General features: G+C 32.9%; 1 protein-coding gene across 24 annotated transcripts in view; it reads left to right on the plus strand.

Annotated features, from left to right (window-relative positions):
- Nucleotides 1–25,353, plus strand: part of Rbp6 (RNA-binding protein 6) — a 464,382-nt gene that overhangs the window by 342,301 nt on the left and 96,728 nt on the right. For all 24 annotated transcript variants that reach the window (XM_088264853.1, XM_088264854.1, XM_088264855.1 and 21 more), the window contains one exon: nt 18,919–18,967. In XM_088264853.1, coding sequence (XP_088120979.1) covers nt 18,919–18,967 — 49 coding nt within the window. The remainder of the gene's footprint in view (nt 1–18,918; nt 18,968–25,353) is intronic.

Below are 25,353 nucleotides of genomic sequence, written 5' to 3' on the forward strand. Positions count from 1 at the left end.
GCAAATCAAAAGTTTACGAAACTAAATAAATTAGTTTTGTAAAGTGGATATTGAAACCAATTTTATTACTTTTATAATAAAAATAATGCCAGATTATCTTGCTCCCAAATAAATGGGAAAAATGCAACGTCAAAAATCGTATTCGGGACAAAATATTATTAATGTTATTAATGTAACCAGGGCTTTTATTTGAACAAAAAATATACAGGAACTCACATCGTCAAGTTTATTTTACTATTTTTGCATTCAAATACCATTTAAATATGTATTACAATACCATATTATAAACAAGTCACAAGGCCTACACCAAGAAGAAGAAGAAGAAGAATACCATATTTTATCATTTTAATGAATTTTATAAATAAAGGCTAAAATTACGTAAACGCAAACATTGTTTCGTCAAATTGATTTTGAAATTTTAAAAAAATATATCCGTGAAAAAAGATACATGAAAAAAAGCCCCGTGTGTAAAAAAAAACTCTTAAAAATTGTTGTTAATTATATCAACTTCGGAACCACAAATATCATAAAGTAAGCTCTGACTATTAAACGAGAAAAAGTTTAAGTAAAATAATGTATTTTATGTGTATGTTGCTTTGAAATTATAATCCTCTCTTAAAAATATTATTCAATACCCCTTCTATTAAGGTAGTGCTTTTTTTCAATTAAATGCAGCTGTTAGAGCTAACAAATAATGCAGATTATTATGAAAACAGTCTCGAGTTTTTATTTATGAACCGCTCATACTTCGCTTGATATAAGTGTGAACGTGCAGAGAATGCTACAAATATAACTTGTTCGTTTTCTTTCTGTATTTTCGGGGAGCACTGTGCCATAATAAATTACATATTACAAAACAATTTTATCCGTTTCAGCACACACTTCTCGGCTCATAACCTTTAATCAGTTATAATAAAGAAAATTGAATTTTAAGTATATTGTTATGAATGAATATGTGTATTTAATTTTAAAAAAAACACTTGTTTTCATTTGAGTAATATTTATTTTATTTTAACCATATTTAATTTAAGTTTTACTTAATAATTACAACTATTTCGTAAAATCTAATACGACACTTGTGTTTATTGTCCTATTTTTTATGTTCCCTTTGATATAAAAAAAATATATGTAAATAAATAAAAATAAAAATAAAACAACTGGCTCCATCTCCATCTTTCAACGTCCCAAGTACACAACACTAAAATTTTGACTTAGCTTTAAAAACCGTGTTCAAAAATGATGCGGAATGCATGAAACAGATGTCTTATTAAATTTAAAGAAAGTGTGGTATTTACCAAGTAAAACATAAATTAAAAATATTTTTAAGCTTGTAATTACACAGAAAACAGTAGTTATTTGAAGCAGTACAACCTTCTATTGAATACGCAAACGGTAATACGCGTCCTGAGCCCTTCACTCGGATTCCAGTCGGGCTAAAGTTCGTAGAGTTTCCTGTTTTGTTGTTATTGCAAGTTATCGGCCTGCTTGTTTGTGGCCGTGACAGTAGTGAGACGAGGGGATCGGCTAATGACGGTAATCTGTCTCAGGCTGTGTTTATGACGTGATATAATTTGCAGCGTTACTCGATACGCGTCGCAGCCTCCGTCGTTAGAGCCACTAATGGCTATCTGTAAGAATGAAAATCAGCTGCCGATCATTGTACGACTACCCTCCAACCGAGACAAACTGGACGTTCTTTCTTAACTAGATATTCAGAACACATAAGATCTTTTAAAAATAAAAATTAAACAAGACTCAATCTCTCAAATAAACCAATTCCATTACTTATTGAATGCAAAGGTAGAAAAATGAATATATTAGAACAATTAGACAAATTCTTTATTTTATGGTTGAATTATTTATCTTTTCTTTTTTCTTATCCAGTAATCTTAAATAGAGTTAGACACTTCATAGATTAAGCCAACGATATTTATCCTGAGCCATGTCAAAGTATTTAAATTTACCGTTGTTTTCTGGAAAAGCATGTCTTACCCTTTTTATTTTCACGAGAAAACATTCCACTCGAAAATAATTCCATTTCGTGTAAATATTGTATTACAAAATCCCCAGACGTAAAAGGATGAGTTAAATCCCGTATAGCCAATGAAGGGTCAGAGGAGGGTAACAGCTCTTTACACTGTCACCCTTAATATCCAGCGGGGCTCGTCATCTGGAATCCAAACGCGGCTTATTTTTTATAAAGGTCTTAACAACGGAAATAAAAATGTATCCGTCCACCTAGACGGGGTAAATCACGAGTAATACTTTGTGTAATTTCCTCGTCTTAAGACCATACTCGCAATAATAAAATTCAGCTATCTTCCGGCAATACATAATAGAGCCGGACGTCAGGCCACGACCTTTTTTTTAAGAATACATATAAGATTTTATTGTTATTTTATATGGAAATTTTACAGAATAGTTACATAAATACATTTGAATTAACGAGTAACACAAAACAGGCATTTGTAACATTCCAAAATTTCACATTTGTAATTTAATGTAAAAACCGAAAAGAGATTAAAGCTCAAGTTTTAGACAAATTATGAGAAAATTGGGACACAACACGATATGAATATCGAATTACTATGTAAGCGATCACATCAAAATCCCCATATTCATCGTTGACCAATTTCGATGAACGATAAATAAAGTAACCTTGTTTAGAATTTTTTCTACTCGTGGGAAACACGTATGCGTCAGTTGTCCTGGTGAGCCGACTGGAAACTCTTAAACTTATACGTTCCAGTAATTCCAGTGAATAAATGTATGCGTTTAACAATTTATAAAAGAAGAAGTATAGACTTTTTTTTGATTATACATAAATTGATTTTATTTTTAAAAAACTAATTATCTTTTAATTGATCTTTTCTTTTCAAAACTACATATTCATTTCGAAGAAAAAACTTATTTTTTCAAAACAATACGTGTTTAAAAAAAAAGTCAAATGTCAGCTGGGTTAAAAGAAAGTTGCTTTATAACGAATACTAGGCCTTTACCTGATAGCTAAGCTAATTGTGCCCAAGTAGTGAAATCCCTATTCGAGTTAGCGGGTTATCTAGTATGCGATGAGACTATCGGCTCATCTTAATTCACGTTTCAGGGCGAGACAACGCGTTAACTTTCTGTCGACAGTCGAAAGTTGCTGGAAGCTTCTCCTGCGGAAAAAGAGATACGCTGACTGTACACGGCCGGGATTCCGACAGCCATTTGTTCCGATAATCTCGCCCAAGTGTCTCCGACCGGCCTCATTATCGCTCTCCGATTTAAATGCAGATTTGCGTCAGACAGACCCGCGACCGAAGCACAGTTGGCACTCGAAGGGCGCTTGTGCACTACATGGAATTTTACTGTCCGGCAGTCCAGTTTTTTTCAAATAAAAGCGACTACGACGTGTTTTTGCCTAGACTTTTCACTCATGAATTAGTAACTTTAAACATAACGAGTAAGTCTACTCCCGAGTAGGCACAGGTTATAAAACTGAAAGAATTGAAGCCTGAGTACGGTCATGATAATCGGTGTTGCATAAGCCGTACCTAGATTTCAGAGTCACTTGGACGTTAAGTAATTTTTTTTTAAATAGCGTGATTGCGTTTACGCGCACTGTGATCATGCACCGATCGAGCGCACCGATCAGGAGAAAAAGGGACATGTGCACAAGCAAATCGTCCATTTTTTCATGCTTATCAGACTGCCGGACGGTAAAATTCCGTGTAGTGCACAACCGCTCGAAGACGGCGGGAATCTTTGCGGTTGCGGCCTCCTCCTATTCTGCCGCCTGAATTATTTAACCGGAGTTATGGAAGCATGATTCCAAACTTAGTTCGGATCGAAACAAAACAGTGAGTAATCGCTAAACAATCGGGAGAGGTACGATCGCTGGGAAGGAGGGCGGGAAAAAGTTTGGCACATTTGCAAGTTAAAGCCCTCGTTCTACTGACATATGTTATCTACAGTACCCGGATGAGCGGGATTTTATCGGAAACTGCTACTTTACGAAACTGTTATGTAATATCGTATTTTCTGACGGAATTAACCATTTTGATGTTTTGCTAATGCTAATAAGCTAATGTTGGTATCTCAACATGGGTGAAGAAGAATACGGAAGTCTGGGTATTAACCCGTCTTAGGCTGGTTTCGGTAATCACTTTATATACGTATAACATTCATAAGTAGCATAAGTAAAACATCAGAATTAACAATTTTTATGTTTTGGTAATGCTAATAAGCTAATGCACGGGTGAGGAAGAATATGGAAGTCTGGGTATTTACCCGTCATTTAACATTCACTATTCTACCCACGATTGCCAACCATACTACCCGAATTTCGGTCTTTCCTGCCTAGAATTTTTACTCATTTCAACACTGTCTTTCATATGCAACTTCTCGGCACCATCGAAGCTTGAGTTAAGTTTTTTTTTAGTTAAAGTTTTTTAATGTAGCAGAGACCTTCATAAAGCTTATTATTTAAAAATTTCTTAACCTTTATTTTCAATAATTATTTTATTCACAATATTTTGAACGCATACAAACTCAGATTTGTGAACAAATATCAGGACACACTCAAAATGTCTAACAACTGTTCATGGAAATTTTTATACCATTTTTCATTATAATTAAATGCTTAATTCATTTATAACTTAATAGACAATCTTCTCATTAATATTCAAATTTATTAAATTGCTAAGTTATCTCTTTAAAAATTTTGTGTTTATATAGCGAAAGATGCTCCGTACAAAATATCTAAAAATCCTAATTGCTTCTGTGTAAAAACAATGTAAGGATTGTAGAATGCTTTTAATATTTCAATGTTTCCAGACTTTATTAAAGACCTGCCAGCTCTTATACTTATTATCAAGATTTAACGTCTGAAAAATAAGCATAATTACTAAACATCGTGACTTAAATAAAGGTATTGGATTACCATACGTTCGGCGAGGGTAAGAAATCCCCAGAAAATGAACATTACTCCGGCGGAACTAAGCGCGCCACTTAGTATGTACGTTTGTGTTTTATGCCACGCGACTACCGCTCGGCTCCTCCAATCCCCACATGATGTTTCGACCGAGAAAAAAATGAGAATGCCAAAAGAAGCGAGATAACGCTAACGAGGGGCCTCGCGAGGAACAGAGACGACGTTCATCCATTAAAATTTCACGGGTCATGGAAGTCTGACAGATTAAAGGAATCATCGGCAGCGCGGAAGGATTGAGCCCTCCCACCCTCCTAGACACCACCTCCCCCTCTCCCCGGACCGCTCATCTCCCGAGGGATTTACCAAATTGTGCTTAAAATTATGATTTTATAAAGCGGTAATTCCTGCGATGTTATCCATATTTTTCCCGCCACAATTGTGTTGTTTCTTTTCCCCGCTTAAAACAGGGAGGAGCTTTTACGACAATATGTCCGCCGCCAAGAATAAAAAGCAGATTAATCAACTAAACCTGATTGAGATAGTACATTTTCTTACTTAGTAAGTATTCTTACTTTTACAGGTTCGACGCTTTTAATGATTCTTGTTTTTGGGAAAATATCGATTATAAATTCTAGCATACTGGTTGATTTACCTATCGAAAAATATTATATTTTTGTTAAATAGTCTCATACCATCAAACAATCTATAAGTTATCATATATATAACACACCTCATTAGCATGAAGTATACGAGTTCTTAAGATTCATTATTCTAAACCGTTAGTTGTAAATTCAAAATCAAAAATTTACAATTCATACCATTCGAATAAAATACATACGACCAAAATGACTTTTTTTCCCTGTCAATGCTTACTGCTTCTACCTCGACGTGAACATACATATATTTTAGTGCCGAGCGCGTATTACGATAGCGTTTCCCTTCTTCAGACATCCGAACAACAAAGTTCAGGAGGAAAAAAGTATCGTTTTGTTATCGGCTAAGGAATGTGTGTTTGGAAGTATTCGGAAGATGGTGGAGGTTGCCAGAATATAAATCGGGGAAAGTACGAGTATTAAGGAAGGTGGAGAGTGGAGAGTGCTCGGGGGTGCGCGAGAAGGGAGACCACTGGCGTGCGTGCTGGTCTACTATAACTCAAATAATTAGTAGAACAATCATGTGAATACATAATGTCTACTGGCATTAAAGTAAATAACCGTCAAGTTACTTACAACCTGACTCACAAACACTAGCGCCCTTTAATGTCCGCGTATCGATCAAATATTCTTTTCGGCGACCTCCTCGCGTGGCGTGGCTCCTTTGCGCTCCTTTTTATGTTAATAAGAAGCGATTTTTTCAACCACTTTTACGGGGCACTATTGGAAAAAGTTCACTGTTTCGTGGGTATAAAAATGGCACGCAAATGCACCTCGTAAATCTGAACCGTGTAAATGTTTTTCGTAGTTCCGTCCGCTGTTGCATGCTCGACTCTATTTGTAAAAGGTTGTAGTACCTAAACGTTTTTAACTTTTCATCGTGATGAGTAAAAACTATTGTGATTTATGAAAAGATAGCGCATTTTAAAGCTTTATACCTAACAACACGATTTATTAAAAAACATAACCTACCCTGCAACATGACGGAGTCTTACATGAATTAATTAGTCATCTGGTAATATATTACTTACTGCATTCCGTGACGGTTATCAAAAGATTTATAACGTTGGATTGCGAATTGACGGTATACCACATTAGTCCATTAGAAAAGTATTTATTTTTGGAAAATCACTCGGCCGTTTCACATTCGCCAATAACGGTCCGTAAAAAATAACCGTGTCGTAAAGGGCGTCATAAATACATTGTATCAGGTTGCCGTATGGCGATGATTTTTGATCCACCACAATTCCCCATCACAGTAATGACCTGTTCTAATGACGCCGAGGTCCCCGAAGGTTTTATGGCCACCATAAAGTGTCGGATTAGTTCCTTTCCGACAGTGAGGGAGTTGGATTCGTAAAATCCATTCTTCCAAAACCAGCACAATAGATAAAACTAATTGAAACGAAATATTTATATTTTGACCGAGAAAATATAATAGAATTTATATGTGTGTATATAAATATAAATATATTTATCCATAAATATTGTATAACCACAAAGTTATTTTTTACTGAAGAGTTAGTTGTCTTAAATAATTAAATAAAAACTATTTAGTGATTAAGAGCGAATGTAGTTGGAAAAAGAAGCAGAGGACGACCGAGGAAAACTTGGCACAATCAGGTATGTCAAATACTTGAAAGCGGCCGGGTCAGGAGTCGTAATAATCGTCGGGTATGTATGAGGAGATGCATGAATGTAGAAGAGGCAAAGAATGTTTGCAAAGACAGAGTGGTGTGGCGTTCGATTCTCTCTGCCTACCCCTGCGGGGAAGTGGCGTGATGGTTAGTTAGTTAGTTAGTTAGTGATTATATCATTATGTAAAATGCAGTTCCACCAAGAAATGTCAGTACAAAACTTTTACCGTTATTTTTAGAAACTTTATACATAAAACAATATTATGTTTTCCATATTCTACTCAAAAATAAATATTATATAAAGGATATATTGTAGACATTGTCATACATTGTTTTATAGACAAAAATAATGTTTTTTATTATTATAGTTATTATTGTTACCGATTGTGTCGAAGTTTGGTCCTGTATTTCACCCTCCATTTCTGGGGTCTACTTCCTCCGTAAGCACTTAAATATTCGTCAGGTAGTGAAAACTCTTGCGTGAAAGGTAATCAATACCCACTACCCTGTACCTACTCGAATATGAAACACACCTGTCTGAGATGTTTACTGTTAAAGGTTCTTTGGTCATTAGAGGTTAAGTTTCGACACACACTAATCAATAGTTGCGAAGCTGTTCAATTAATTCTTCAACCCGTTAGTGAAAAGCTGTAAAATTACGACAACAACAAAAAGATGTATCTTTTATTAATTCAATTGATCAAATATATCGAAGTTCATCGATAAAAATACATGTTTCCTATTTAAAAATTTTGGCGTTGTTGCTACCTACATTACTTAATTTTATAACCTTTTATTCGTTAAATATTAGTTCGCTGTCATTAAAAATTGAAAATATGAATAAATATCCAAAAAGAACTTTTTTACAATTAGTTCTTATTTAATTGCTTTGAAAGAAAAAATATTTTACAGTTTATGTTTGAATATGCATATTAATAGATTGTATTATAAGATTATTTTTAAACAGATTCGTCAATAACGGGCAATCTTTTTGTTTCGATACTATAATAGAAAAGCCCTTTAAATGTCAAAGTCCATAATGCTACTGCCCAACCTTTTTCATGAAGAATTAACCGTTTTCAAAGATATAACACCAAAAAATATTCGAAATTAATGATCCATTAAGTAAAACCCCTGGTCTCGGGAGGGTTAATAAATTCGAAATATAAAATGCCCCGAAACAATCTGGCCCGGATTACTAGAAAGGGAAAAGGGCATTACTTTAACGTCGCGGCATACTTTAATTATAACTTGAAGCCAGACTTTGAGCGATTTAACAAGCGTGTTGTCACCCACGTGTGCTGTAAACCCCGAATACTCAAACATCAAGGTCCGCACCGATAGAGAAAACAAAATGCGCTCTCATCCAAAAAGAAACCCTTTTTTCATACCACAATATTCCAACACGCGGTCAACCTTTTTACGCTTTTAATTGTTATATAAAATCTCTGAACAATTTGAATTTAATGGCCAAACAACAAGTTAAAATACTTGAGTAAAGGTTGTAAATTATTCACGTTCTCAATAAGAGTAAATATTTTAAGGTTCTATTTTTTAAACTATAACAGATACAACAATCTTTTTACTTCTGTCTTAACTACTTAACTGTTATTTTAGAAGAACATAGTTGAGCTTTAATGACCGTGTACATGGACAACATTATACGTAAAATAAGCGTTTGAAGTAAATATAATATTACATTTTGTTTTTTCCGATCTTTTCTGTATTTTCTGCCTTAATAATTGGGCGAATTAAACACATTATTTTGCAAGAAACTCTAGTTTAAATATTACGTACATGAATATATAACGGTAATTCTACGCGTAATGGAGGGTAGCATTGAATTTCGAACACGTAAAAATATTTATGCTGCACCATAAAGTTATGTGGTTATTGGGTGATTAACATATTTTGTTAGAGTTATTTAAAAGGGTACCATTTAAAACCACACATTAAAACGCTCATATTATTATTGTATATGAAATTCTTTTATATACATATATATATATATATATATATATATATATATATATATATATATATATATATATATATATATATATATATATATATAAATATGTATTATAAAACATATGTACTTGTTTTAAATTACATTATATTAAATAAAAATCCCCTTCATTTAAGTATGCAATAAACGGTTAGCGCGTTTTGCTACCTCTATTTCCAGGGTCAAAATAATTATAAGTTATTTTTCACTAATTTCGTTCATTAATTAGGCAGTCACATTGTGGTATTATCTATCCATTTGCAGTTTAAAGTTATAATTAATAAATCCCATTATTTCTTTAACTCTATTATGGCACGTGTCTTAATGCATTCCGCATCATTTTTATACGGTGGTTGTTGCATCGAAACACGTGTCATGATAGATTTAAAGATAAAGTGGTATTTACCAACTAAAACATACATTAAAAAGTTTTTTTTCATTTGTATATATTATTTATTAAGTATCGTCTCGGACTTGTATCCGAAAGGCAAAGATTGGCTTTCATGTAATTATTGATTATTATATCACTGCATTGATACGAACAAGACTAAAATAAAGGAAAATATAGTTTAAAAAACAACAGCACGGTTTAAAGTTTTATTTTAGAAAAATGATATAATTAAATATATAACCACAAATGCTTTAATGATCGAGTAAAAAAAATGTAGATAAACGTAGTATTATAGAAAATTACACCAAACCTTCATAAGTATTATACATATATAGTAAGTTCTTTTTACATACTTATGTTTCAACACTTCTGGCTCTGGGAACGAGACTTCCATATTAAGTAAAGGCACGTGACAAGACCTTGGGCAAATCTGCGGAGGTTCCTGTCGAAACAATAAACCCCCAAACTAAAAGGGTTGGAACACCATACGCACTTTGTCATATTCCCTGCAACACGCGCCTCGCATACATATTGATACGCACGCCATGTGCTGCATTCAATATACAAAATTTCAATCGTGCATAAATATATTTCGCCTTCCAATACCGGAAAAAGTCAAATTCGCTTGGAAAATCTAGGAGTATAACCTTTTGTTATATTTAAAATAATATATAAATATTTTTCAATATACAAAATATAATATCCAAAATTTATTTCGTGCATATACAAGTATATTTCACTTTCCAATGCCGGAAAAAGTCAAATTTGCTTGGAAAAATGTAGTAGTGTAACCTTTTATATTATATAAAATAATTAATACATATTTTTTAAAATTTAAAATGCACAATATAATGAACATTATTTCGTTATAAAAAATGTCAATTGTGCATGTATATTTCGCTTTCCAACACCGGAAAAAGTCAAATTTGCATAGAAAATGTAGGAATGTAACCTTTTGTATTATTCAAAATAATTTATGCGTATTTTTCAGACTCAACCTTTGTAATTTTTATTCGCAATCACCAAAAATTAATTTCATTTCATTAAAATATTCGGCAGTCACTTTATGGTAATAATAACTATCATAAAATAATATAAAAATTGTAGTCGGTATTTTTCTAACTTTAATTTTTAATTTTACTTATCACAATTTGAGTAGTATTTATCAAGTAAAATTTAGGTTCTAAGTAAATCAGATAAAATGAAGTAAGATGATTTCGGCATATGAATCGAATGAGTGAAGAAGAAAAAAATTAAACAAATTTATGAGGTGAATGTGGTTGGCAATTAAAATAGAGAAAGAACGAGGAAAACTTGGCATGATCAAGTATTTCAAATACTTGAAATTGGTCAGGTCAGGAGTCGGAATAATCGGTTTGTGGGTATGAATGTAGATGAGGCAAAGATTGTGTGCAAAGACAGATTGATGTGGCGATCTATTCTCTCTATCTACCCATGTAAGAAGGCGGTATGATAGTAATTTATTATAGTTACTTAGTCAAAGTAAATCAATTTAAATTAAATTAATTATTGTTCCTACAATATATCTAAGTGTTTCTAGTTCTAGTTCACACTTCAAATTATTACAATCTGTAAATGCTCTTTGATAAATAAACGAAGGCATCGTGATAAACATTCTAAATTATACAAATCTGTAAATTAAGAAATAATTTATTTTATAATTGGAATTTGAAGCATTAAGTTTGTGATTTTCCATTTTATAACTTACAAAATAACTTTGTTATAAATTCGCTATATATCTTATTTTGACTTAATTATAACGTCGACCAGTTTCGATTTCCATAGTTTCTTCTAATTTTCTAAGGAAAGAAGCTGTTTGCTTATTCCCTTAGAAGATTAGTCGAAATTTCAAATTAAGTTTTAAGATATATATTGATTTTATAACAAGATTATTTTGTACGTTATGATTCAATTCATGTTGTCACACTGTAAACAAAGCTTTTGTTTGTATATATTCCTCTTCGTCTAATATTTGTCCTTACCAAATGACGCATAGGGTACTGTATCGCATAAACTTAGTGTTATGTCGATGGTTAATTACATGAAGGCAAGGTGATTAGTACTACGCTTCAAGTACCAGCTCAGGTGATTTGAAAATTATGAATATTTATTTTGATTCCCCTGAGAATCAAACCTAGCACCTCAAGCAATCGCTGTACTACGGAGACAGAATTTTTTTACTATTATTTTAATTTCATTTGGTATTTATTACGATTTCTTAAAATCCGTCTTGACACTTGTTTCAATGTATTCCGAATCGTTATTAAACACCGTAAATAAAAAAAATGATGCAGGATACATCGAAACATGTAGGTTTCACAATAGATTTAAAATCTAAGTGGTATTTGCCAACTTTAATAAAAAAACAAAAATGTTTAAATATTTACATAAAGTGACTTCCGAATCGATTAATGAAAACATTCTAAAATTTATTTAAGTCCGAAATGTTTTTTATTACAATTTTAAAATTTGTTCGGTTAGGTGAACTTCTTACGTTTTTAAGTGATTTAGTATAATTTATAGTGCGATTAAATAAGTACTTTTCCACATCCCTTAGTTGCTTGAGAAATGTGTTCTTGCGTAAAGCAGCGAACTAGTACTCGTAACACTTGCGGGTCGCGCGTGACCGCCATGACAAGTACTCCGAACTTTCATCAGTTCCCGTGCTAAACTTTATGTTCGGGAATGATAGAGTCATAAATTAATAATATCAACGAGATTTTTCTCCTACAGCGCGAGAATAAATCGTCCCCGGGCTGACTTAATGAGCCCGCGTACACATTTTATAATCAAAGAAGTTTCCAGCCTCCAATTTAAGAAGAAGAAAAACTCTTACTTTAAATGCCCTCCTCAGTTTCCGATCTCATCAATTTCTCGTGAATGCGAAAAGTGTTTAAATTAATTAAACTTTTTAACGTTCTGTTAAATATATATTAGATATATGTTTTACTTCCCCAAAGTTATTACTATTGAAATATTATTTTCATATACGCGAACTGAATTCCACGACTTAGTAATGTCTCTTAACCGAATGTTTTCTCTAATTAATTACAAAATGCCGTAGACAGCTAAATTTACAAAGCTTTATAGCTTACAAGTTTTTCATGTCTTATATAAATGGAATCTCGCTGAACTTTATTTCGGATTCGGTATAAATTTCCCGACGGAAGTTTCCCGTATCCAAATAATACAGTCTACGAATAGTGTTCGTAATTAATTAAATTAGGCCTTAAAGGAATTTACCCCGAGGCTTTTACTGTGTTAAAAGCGAGGAGGTGCTGCGCGAGTGTGTAGAGTATTACTCACCTCACACCATCCCGTATTCTGGAAAGATGGTTAACATGTGGTCGACTTAACACTTGATGATAGGGAAGGATCGTGTCGAGTCACCTTACGGTAGCAACTATTATAACCGCGGCACCGCTTCTTCATACAATTCCGCCTCACTGCTGTGTTTCGTCCCTGAGCAAACCGAAGTTCGGCGAAGAACAAAATAAAACACGAGATACTTCATCTACTCTCACAAAATTGTCGCGCGTGTATAAATATCTTCCTATCAATAGTATCTAACAATTCCACGTTTATACTTTGCTTGCCAACCGATACATCATTTTCACGATAATCGATCACGTTGACAATAAATCCTGTAAAAATGTTTCTGCGAAAAATACAAGATTACATATCGAAGATAAATCTTAAGTTCCTCTTTACAACAGGAAAATATGTTGTCTTTAAAAAGACGTACACGTACGATATAACATAATAACAACAAGACGACTTGTATCTCATTTTATGAGTTAGTTTTTCCCAATTGTAAACCGAAAAGAGGCATGTAAGAGGTTTTTCTTACTTCTCGAGTGAACGGGCCTTATATTGTTAGTTCAGCCTGTTTAAGTGTATTTTGTTTTCGATGTCCCGGCCTGTGTCTGCGAGGAGTGAGACAGTAGGGGGGTTGAATTGGGTTTGAGAGACGGCACCACTCCCCGTGGCGCTATTCGTCAATCTATTTTTTTTGTATTTCGCCCTAAGGATTCGCATTCGTGTCTCGAAAGTGACTGTTATAAAATATTGTCGAGGATGACTTATAAGGGAAGCGCTTCTGCGTTCTATATTTTGCATAAATGATTTATTAGGGGTGAGATTTAGCTGAACAAAATCGTTTGAAGTTCCCGTGATACTTTTTATCCTTTATGTCAATCTAATTGATTGTTTTGCTTTTATCCTTTTTACGTGAATTTTTTTTTTATATAAGTAAATCTTTCTTTTATCAGAAAACAAATCTGATATTTTCAATCTACTTTTGTAAATCAATTTTGCGGGTATCATCAGTTTCTGTAATACAGCTTACGCCATTTCTATGGGGGTAAAATAACTTACTTTTAGGTTTTAAAAACTGATAAAACCTTGTGAAATAAGTCGAAATCGCGTTTCTTTTTTCAAACGCCTGTAGGGATCGTATATTTGACAAGCATTTATAACAAAAGTTGAACTCGAGCACTTCAGTTATGTAATGTTCCTTCGAAGTGGGCTGAACTTCTCTGGAAATTTCCTCTAGATCTTAAATTATTATTTCCTGAACTTGGTAACGAAATATCACGTGTTTTAAATGGGTTAAACTTTAAACATAAATCTTTCGTTCGGCAGCTGTTACGGCGTGTATTCGTTTCCCATCAACAATCATACGTCTTACCAACACATAATTATTTTGAATTACCAAAAATTATTCTACCCTTACACTCCTCTATATTGGTTTTAACTTTCAACGTATATATGAGCATTTAATCCAAGGGGTTCTAATATTACAATAATTACGCCAGCGGAATTAAAATGAGCAGATTTTATTTCACGTAAACCATAATAGATATTGTTTATTAAATGATTTTTAATATGACAAATTTGTCACAAGATTTACTCTAATATTATCTCTTGTTAAGAGTTACAAATAACTAATATGTCACTTTTAACCTTAACGTGTAGTTTTTTTTTATTCATCGACTTTACATCTAAGTTTATTTTTTTAGAACTTATTTTAAAATTAATGTTAGAATTTAAATAAATTTAAAAACTATTGATCATTTTTCTCCTCAAGTAGAGAGATGGCTTATCTAATGTTTTTCTGAGTATTTTTTCCTGTACTTTATGGGCACTACGCTCGCGAGGGAAAGTATAATAAAACACGTTTTGAAGTTGTCCTGAATGTCTCTGTTACTTTCAGTTTCCTTTATTTCAGTGAGTTATGTACCTCCGATGTCCCATATTTATGTAATTCGAGTATCTCTGGTTTTCCGTATTTCCCCGTGTGGTGAGCAAGCTTCGAGTCTCCCGTACTTGGAATGGCGAGGCAGTATATCTGGCCAATGATGTATGACCGCCAGCGGACCTCGCCTTCTTCCTCCCGGTGCCTTTATTTGCCATAATTCAGCAGCCTTCCATACCTTTTTAAGGCTTAATGATAATGTTATCCGTTGCCTTTAGATATTTGAAAGAAATTTATGGATTTAATCCGATTGCTTTTTTATGAAAAGGATAGATTTATTAGTAAAATATTTAAATTTCCTTCGCTGCCAATATCTCTAAGAAAATTCAGCTCCAATAAATCTCACCTGTATAAGTCTTGTTTTTTCTTCTTTGTAAAATACTTTTTTCGAATAATTAATTCGTTATTATAATGATATATTGGAAATGATGAAAAAACGCAGTAACTTTAGATTTAAAAAAAAAGATTTTTCGCCAAACCATCAATCATTTTAAGATCCATTATTATAAGATCATAATCCTTTGTGTTTGTCTTTTTTAACTTTAAAAAAAGAACCCTTTTCATGAAATAAAAATGTTTTAACATGAATTAATTACTAAACATTGTAATGTAAATATAATTCCATACTCACTTGCTACCGTCATAAAATACGCTCATAGTATTATAATTAAATTTAATTTTAACATTTTAACTAGAACAAACATAAAACGATTTGCTTAAGTACTTTCATTATGTATCCACGTCTGTGTTTTGTAACGTTTTTTGTTTATAAACACATTAACCGCTCTTTTAATCTTCGTTTATGTTTCATAAATCAAATAATCCGGCAAAAAACTCCCGGACACGCACAGTTTGCATATCACGCCCGAATGTTCAACATTTGGAAACCGCTCCACGTATTCCTGAATTAATTCATCTTTAGTTCTTCTAGCTTGCGCGTGATTTTGTTTCAAAATATAAATAAAATTGACAAAAAATAATTGTCTCACAAATCTTTCGAATTCGCAATTAATTACGAAATATGGATGAATACAAATCACACAATTGTAGCGTTCATATTTTCAGAAGTAACTAGGCGTCCATTTGAAATTGGATCATTTATCATAGATGTCACATTTGCGAGTTTTCACAAAGCAGTCGATAATCCATGTTGATGTTTCAGTACCGCAAAACTAATATGGCAGGCCTCTGCAGGCGCAAGCAAAATATTGGTATTTTTTCGTTTTTGATGAAACAGGAATTCATTTGGCGTGCGGTGGAAATGGGATAGTACACAGAGTTGCGGCAATTGACTTTTTCTGGCGTTTTTATTACAGTCCTTTAATTCAAAATGTCCATTTGCACCTGTCTGCCGGAATAACTTATTACCGGGTTCAAATAAAATATACGTTTTAACGACCAAAAAGAGATACTCTTTTTTGCATAATACTGCATAAATTTCCCAGAGTGAAGTTTTACTTTTTTAAATCTCAAACTTTCTACTCATTCACAACTACCGTTGAAATAATCTGACATTATAATGAAGTAAAAATAACTATCTTATTTTACAAAATACTTTTCCTCATTTTATCAAGCAAGTTTTCAGTAAGTAATGAAAAAATCCAATCAGAGTAGAGAAAGTTATAAATATGGGTCTCAAAAATTTTTTTACATCGGGTAGATAAAACTAGTTTTAAATATATTCCTTACAAATAAAATGTGCTCGCTTTTATTCTCAAAAACTTGAGATAAAACTGCGTACATTTTAAAAGTGAATATTGGTAAAAGGAGCCCTTACTCCATTTTCTCAATCGATAACGAATTCAAACCCGAATCTTTATTTCTGATTCCCAATTCGAATCCTCGATCCGCGCATGAAATATGTTTTTTTTTTCATTTACATTCCTGTCATGCTTGATCCCCGAGTTGCGACACCGATTCGCTCACACGAATGCCCCCGCCCTGTCCTTATGTATTACCACTTTTTACGAATCACTTTGCTTCGTACGTGATCTTTTGTCATCGAACATATCTGAGAATGCGACATTCACGGTATTTCTTATACATACAAACATACTTTTCGTGTTTCCAATAATGGAGTGGGGGTAGATAAACATTGCATTTGAAATCCGATAAAAGGTTTTCAGTATTACACAATACCTGGAATTAAAAGAGTGTGTATTTAAATAAATTCATAAATACTAACACACTACGGAGTTTTTTTAAATAAATTCACAACATTTTGATTGCGTCCAATTCCTTGTTTTCAAATCTGGATTTCTTAACTTGGGAGTTATTTTCATATTTTTATATCAACATTTATGATGAAAAATATGGAATTCTGGGTATTTACAGTGTTTACGACCCATCACACGTTGAATGGAATGATTGTTTTATACAAGTATAACATTTAAAATTCTAACCATGATTTACAACCACACTTCTATATTTTATACTTTAATTAATACGTTCTTTCATATATGAGTTCTGGGCTGCATTAATGGTCGAGTTGAATAAATATAGGTATTATTGAGAATTCATAGAAAAAAAAAACATGAATGGCGTCCAAATCTTCAGTATTATTTTGTTCAATAAATAAGAGTATTCCTTCAGAAGGAAGATAAATCCATGTTCATTTCGAAATCAATATTCCCTAAAGTTTAGAAATAACAGCGATCTACATCACCCACAGGCGTGAACCTCGACTAAACATACGCGTACAATCAACTAGGCTATAGCCCAAATTTGGAAACGCCACCAACATGCGTAGTCACGGTTGTAAATGTAACAAAAAGTTGAATTGGTAAGTTAGAAGTAGAAGGCTACCCCGGGGAGCCGTTACACCCCCACCCCCTCCCTCGATTCTCCGCGCCACTCCAACATCCCACGGATAGAACGAACTGCCCTCTACGGACTCAACCGTATCGGAACCGTATCAATACCGGTATATACCGGTTCAAACGTGTGATTCTATTGTTAAACCTAAATCAAGAACAAAAAGTGGATCTGATATTTTAAGATATGTTGGGCAGTCTTCTTCTTTTATTGATAATGTCTTGTATTGAAAAACGTACGAGTTTTGGTGATTGAACATACATTTTGATTCTTACTTTTCAAACTTTATTTTGATTTTTATTTAAAGATTATTTTTTAAACATTTCTATGATGTTTTTTACATTTACTTACAAAAAAGGACAATATTCAACATTTTAAGCACACAAATTTGAAATTTAAACACTGCACCAAAATATATGCAAAACGTTAAATTACAGATTAAAACTATTATTTTATGTTATCCGTAAAATACTTTTTGAATTAAAAAAATTAAGTAGAATAAAATTCCGACAGGTTAACTACGACATATATATATTTTTTTATATTCGACTTTATAGGCGCCTATGGTCGCTTAAGATCGCAGCAGCTTTCTCCTCAAAATTATTAAATAAAACAAAATCTGGTTATATCAATTACAAGATTTGGATTTTCTAAATCTTGACTTACACCGCGCTATCACAGAAATGATTATATTTCGTCGGGAATTCCTTTTTGCATACTGCCATGTCCTGCACGCAAACAAGTAATCACGGGTATCATTCAATATAACCCGGATTGTAGAGAAGTAAAAAAAAAATAGAACATTAATGAATAAAATTATGCATGATTATTTTCGCGAAAATTCAATGTTACTTCTACTTCGTTACTTTGTAAAATAAAAAATTCCAACACGACCCGCCCCCGCTATAAGAGTTACGGTTCGAGCTATATTTATTTTCACTTCAGGTTTTTCTAGAAAATGGAAAAAAATCTTGTCCGATATATTATTCCTACTCTTTATTCAGTAACCGCTGTTGCCTCAATATTACTTTAGGCCCGCCAATACGAAATATATTCCGGCGTTCCCAAACCAACGTATTTATTTAAAAAGAGCGGAGTTTGTGATAAATTATGTCAAGTACGATGATTGAGATGGATGTATTTAAATATTTCTCTATTCGATATAAACTTCTGATGAAAAAAACAACTTTTCTTATACTAAAAATTTCCTTTTCTTTTTCAGATTGAGGATGCGATGCTCATGTTCGACAAACAAACCAACAGACACAGAGGTAAGTGAATTTAAATTTTAACATTCTTACAGATATGTACGTGGAAACTTCTACAGCAAGATTCGAGTTTTTTTCTTCAAAAATAAAATTTACCGTCCTGAAGAACCTGTATATATTACTATAATTTTTGTATGATATTTTAAATTCTAAATAAGAATTTCGGCGCCTGTTGTACGGCAATCTACGTATCACGAATATCAATGGAAATTTGAGGGAATGGAAAAGTAGTTTCTTTTACCACGAACTGTTTCCTTATTAATTTTTTTTAATAAGATCCGAAAAATAACATTTTTTATACTTGAATCAAATTTCTCGTACATACTTTACTAACAACATTTTTAAAATGTACGTATTTTTATTTCCAAAAATTTCATATGTAAATATCAATCACATTAAAAATCGATGGTTTTTCGATAGTATTACAAAAGTTAAAAATTCATTTAAGGTATTAAATTTTTTATACATTTTTCAATAAATTATTTGTTAGAAAAGTTTCTGGTAAAATGAAAATATTACGTTTCGATACCCTTTAACTGAAAACATAATTATATTCCAAGTAAAATTTGGTATTTACATTTTATTATGTAAATTGAGGACTAATATTATTTCATCAACACTTATTGCTTTTTATACGGCATCTAACGGTATCTTGATGCCGCTAGAAATAACACCGGAAAAGGCCGCGTTCAGGTAGCTTTGGTCAAAAGGAAATGACGTCGCCATCTTTATCAACATCATAAATGTCACCCATCAATTACGCGGGCAAGCGACCACTTACTTTCTTCTGCGCTCCTGTTCCTTTCTCACGCAAAGGGTGCGCCAGTCCAATCTGACGGCTAAGGGAAGATAATAAAAAACATTCTTCCGAAACTAAAATACATACATATATACACTAATCGCAATTAGGCAGATTCCGGGCTCGTTTATAAACATATATACACATACACTATAATATAGACACACATACATACACCACACCCAAATAAAAAAAATCATAGTCTGGTCATTAATATAATAATTAATATAATAATTCATGTATTTATATATATATATATATATATATATATATATATATATATATATATATATATATATATATATATATATATATATATATATATATATATATATATATATATATATATATATATATATATATATATATATATATATATATATATATATATATATATATATATATATATATATATATATATATATATATATATGGTTCACATAAATATTTAGTCTAATTAATATTTTTGTAAAACATAACAGTAAGTATTGGATAATATTTGGTTTAATTTCATTTTTCTCAGTTTCATGTTATATTATTCTAGTATATGTTGATGACGCATATTATCAACATATATTTAAATGATCAATTAATAAAATTATTAATTCCTAACAAAATCTGTATCATTTCCTATAACGACTAAGGTTAAATTGACAACTCATTCATATAAAATTTACCTAATATTAATACATAAATGCAAAATTTCCAATTGTATGGAATTTATCTCTCTCCTTTTTATATTTTTCAGTATAGAATTTAAATATTTTTCATGATACGATTCTGACAATTTAAAGCATTAAAGTAGGATATCTATACTCAACTACTTGTATAGATTGGAAACAACGTTTTACATTCTCGCTAATGCTCATATCCGAATTCGCAGCCTTGGGAGTCCGAATACAAAAGGACTGATTCCCTTTCCATTATAAAACGACGTTGGCGTTTCAGTAATGCATTTTAGATTCAAATGCAGTCGTTTGTCCATTTAGATTGTACAAGAACAGGGGATTTTACTTTTCATGTCCTTCTGTTATTAAAGTATTACAGTCTCTATCACTTTTAAAATGAAAACTCGCAGTACAATACTAGTGGGAAAATATAACGTTTATTGTTAACTAATAATTACTCGGTAAGTGAAGTCTTTCTTGTTGGTACATATAGCAACATTAGTGGATTACGTAAAGATTTTTTTTTCTTTTACCTACCTTTTACAAAAAATATTTTTTTATTATCATTCCAGCTTAAGCAAAGTGGTGGGTACAATATTTAGTCAGCTGTATATGTTTAAAACTAAAGTTTTATATATTAATGAAATTAAAATTATAATATTAATATTTTGAACTACTATTTTTAATTTACATACATTATATTGGTAAATATTATAAATGTAAATAATTTATTTCTCATTTTAACTACGAAAATTAAATGTACATTTTCACTCCAATTTTTTCCATTATATATTTTTTCAGTTAAAATATGTGTTATTTTTTTAATGCTTTGTTTTTTCTAGAAGAAGTCGTTATAAAATTATTTTAAAATCGATTAAACATTTTAACCCAAAAGTTAAGAAAACTTCACATATATTTTGTTCTAACTGTGCACGATGTACAAAGCGACATTTAAATATCCGAATTAAATATTCATAGACCATCTTAGTCCGCGTTTCCGATTCAATCGGTTTTATCGCCAATGCTGGCAGACCAAATCGTTCACGTTTCAGCGTTAGCGCTTGTTTTCTTTATATGTAGGTACTAGAGAAAGAGGATATTAGCATTTGGCCGATGCAGCAGCTTCTAATCGTTGCCTCGGGACTACGACTGATTTTAACACGACCCAAAAAAGCACAGCCGCCATATTTGCACATTCGCATTTTTTATTGACTAGCTTTTTCTCCCGCCGAACCTTGCCTCCTCTATTCCCTCTTTCCGTCCGTCGCGCTCCATTCCGAGCAGCACAGAGCGAACGCGAAGAAACTAGAATTTTGATGGATAAACTTTGGCACTTGCCTTAATGTCGTAATGATGTAAACACTTTCGAAAATTTCAGTCGAGGCTTTTCCCGCCTATAACTCTCTACATGAATTATTAATATATCGTTTTATCGCATAAAACTGTTGATACATTTTAGATTTACCTGGAAAATTGCTAAAGTTGGTAATTTAACCATCGCGTTTTTTTTATCTACACACAGCACTTTCCCGATAAACACTGAATGTTATAAATATTTTTTTTATTTAAATATTATAATGCAGTTAATAAAATACGCTAGCAAAAAATACATGAATTAATTTTGTTTATACATTAATTGAATTCACAAACGATTGAATACTCGATGTATAATACTTTTTTTTTTAAACAGTATTATATTTTCGTTATTACTTTTCATAAAAATTTGTTTACTTTTGATTAAATATCAGAAAATAGAATCGAATATTGTATTTGGATTTATTTTGATTTGACGTGTGCGCATAAATATTGCAGACTTTTATTTCTTCTCAGTTCCGCTTGAGGGAAAATCTCGAGATAGCAAACGCCAATCTGTTATCGTAACTCCTCGCCGTAATATTGCCCCGAGATATGGAAATGATTTCTGAATTTCTCTAGTGAACGCTTCCGATGGCGGGGAACTTGGCTACCGCGCGGTCCTGGCTGGTTCGGAATTCACGTAGAATCAGTCGTCTCGGGATTACATACGCTGCGTGCACACAAATGCACCGAGACCTTATTTCATTCAAACGGTTATGGCTAAAACTTTGGCCCTCCAAACTCCGCCGAAGATGGAATTCTCGGATTGCAGTCGTTAAAAGACCGGTTCGAAAAATATTTTCCTATATCGCATTGTTGCACATTCAGTTTCCGGGTAGTTTTAAATTTGATTCCAAAGTACGCTGGTTTATTTCTTAACGGTAACAAGGGTAATAGAAAACAATTTATAGTAAATGATGCTCCGTTTGTTTTTATTACGCCAAACTTTCCAGCGTCTCGTGTTCCGACTGCTCTCCGAATGATTATGTACCCGGTATGTTTCCGTGAAATGTGTAACGCGCAAAAGAAAATATTTGTAATAAAACCGCCAGAAATCATTTCTCGCGACAAACAGAACATATGTACAGGGCATATCTTGTAGAACCATTTCATTCGCATCTTCCGCGCGTTAAGATTCTCCCCACCATACAACACCGCCGACTGGAGGGGAAGGAACAAAAAAATACATTTGCATGCAAATAACGTTTCAATATAGAACACATAAGAGCTCCGTGACGACTTACTTATTCACAACTTCATAAATATTAAATGTTCCATTCCAATATTCCTCTTATCGCCTTAATGTCTGAATGGGCCGGTGCATATGGGTCGCGAGTCGTGACACTTTCCGGCTCCTTAAGTATTCGCTAAAATGAATACTTTCCATCGTTTTACCGAAAGTGGAGGCACTAGGATAAAGTCCCCTTTTGACGTGTGGTTAGTTAACATGATACGTGAAGATCGCGCCGCTTGGATAAGTGCGAGCGGTCGAGATGTCGATTGTCTTTTTCTCTCTCTCTCTCCTGTATACACCGACACTAACACACTCCATAATGTTATCCACTTAAACTAAGTTTAACTTAAATTGGCGAGATGTCTTCTCACCTCGGTAAGCGGTCCTTTTTTTCATGTGTGCACTTATTTTCAGGCGGATTGAAAATTTTATTTTCAATCCGAGCGGGAAAGTATGAAGACATTAATTGAACAAAATTGAAATATTTAATGCTGTGTAATTTGTTGTTTATTCAAAATCAAATTTCAATTTTTAACTCATCAACTCATTTACAAAGATATCTCAAAATGATCATATTTGCAAATATTCACATTGCATATTGTTGCGTTTAATTATCTCTACGGATGGTGTCTTTCCGAGTCGGTATTATTACTAAAAATCTGTGCAGTAATTAGAATATTTAATCTTATGTTTTTTAAAAGTTAATTTTTAAATCTCACAATTTTCTTTTATTTTTATGTTTACCGTTTCATTTTGAAAGATATTCAGTTGGCTTCTCATTTATTTCAAGGTTATTTGGCGTGTTTAGTTTTCTTGTTGTGTTTGTTACAAAGTATTATTATTTCAAATTTATATTCACTCTTAAGAAGTTGCTTTTGAAATTCCGACAGTTTAAAAGAATTCTTAAATTTAAGTCAAAAGTTTTCTTTAATTGCCGTCAAAAAAGCAAACATTTCACGTTACAGCCATCTGCCGCGAACCGTTTCCACCCCGCGCTACTTTTCCTCTCTCTTATTCCGAGAGTACTTTTTACACACAAAGTTAAACGAGTTTCAAATGTTATAAGCGGGGAAGAGGCCACACACAGGTCCGGAATGTGTAATTTAGAAAAATTATCATTGCCAAACGTCGGTAGTTATGCGCATTCCAGCCGCCCCGAGTAGCTCGCCAGTGACAGTAGCTGCATTCTCCCGGGGTCTTTACGAGATAAACTCATTTTTAGCGGCAGTTTTACGAGCGCCAACTTATTCCGCATATCTGCACACATAAAAGCTAACACTGCTCACTAACGCGCCCGCGTGCTATGTGCCGAGTAATCAAAATCTCATTACCCCTACCGCGAACTTCGTGGACGATAGACTAACACGATTGTACACATTAGCACACTCAAAATTATGATAATGCTTTATATATAATAATATTTTTTCAAAAAATCACTTGGTTAATTAATCCCGTAATTCAAAAAATATTCAATGTGTGTTGAAAATCGTTTAATAATTTTATAAGAACCTATATTTCAATTATGCCTTGTCGATTGTAATTTCACCTGTCACTTTCCATTTCCCACCATGAAAAAGAGATATTCTTTCTCTGTGTAAGCTACTAGACCACGGGACACATCTTTCCATGAACGATGCAACTTTTTTCATAACCTTCGAGAAACGCCTAAAACATTTGTCTCTATCCATAGAAGCTTAACAATCCTGCAATACACTCCTTACACTTCTAAAAATATATTTAACTAACTAACTAACTAACCATCACGCCGCTTCCCCGCAGGGGTAGGCAGAGAGAATAGAGCGCCACACCACTCTGTCCTTGCAAACATTCTTCGCCTCTTCCACGTTCATGCATCTCCTCATACATACCCGCCGATTGTTACGACTCCTAACCTGACCACTTTCAAGTATTTGGCATACCTGATCGTGCCATGTTTTTCTCGGTCTTCCTCTGCTTCTTTTCCCGCTAACATTCGCCTCATAAATTTGTTTTACCGTTCTTTCCTCACTCATTCGTTCTACATGTCCAAACCATCTCAACACACCTTTCTTAATTTTATCGATAATGCTTATCTCAGCTTTGCATTCTTTCCTTATTTCACTATTCGCACATCTATCATACATCGTTTTGTTACACATTCTTCTGAGAGATCGCATTTCGACTGCATTCAGTCTACTTTCATCCTTCTTTTGCCAACTCCATGTTTCACTTCCATACATTAGAGTTGGAACCAGGACTCCGTTGTGCACTGCCAGTTTAGCTTCCGCTGATAGGTTTTTATTTGCTATAACTGATTTCAGTGCACCGTTCACTTTGTTCCCAGCATTCACTC

This window comes from Brachycentrus maculatus, unplaced genomic scaffold (assembly GCF_059751285.1).
Source record: "Brachycentrus maculatus isolate JH-2025_06_01 unplaced genomic scaffold, ASM5975128v1 h1tg000238l, whole genome shotgun sequence".
NCBI lineage: Eukaryota > Metazoa > Arthropoda > Insecta > Trichoptera > Brachycentridae > Brachycentrus > Brachycentrus maculatus.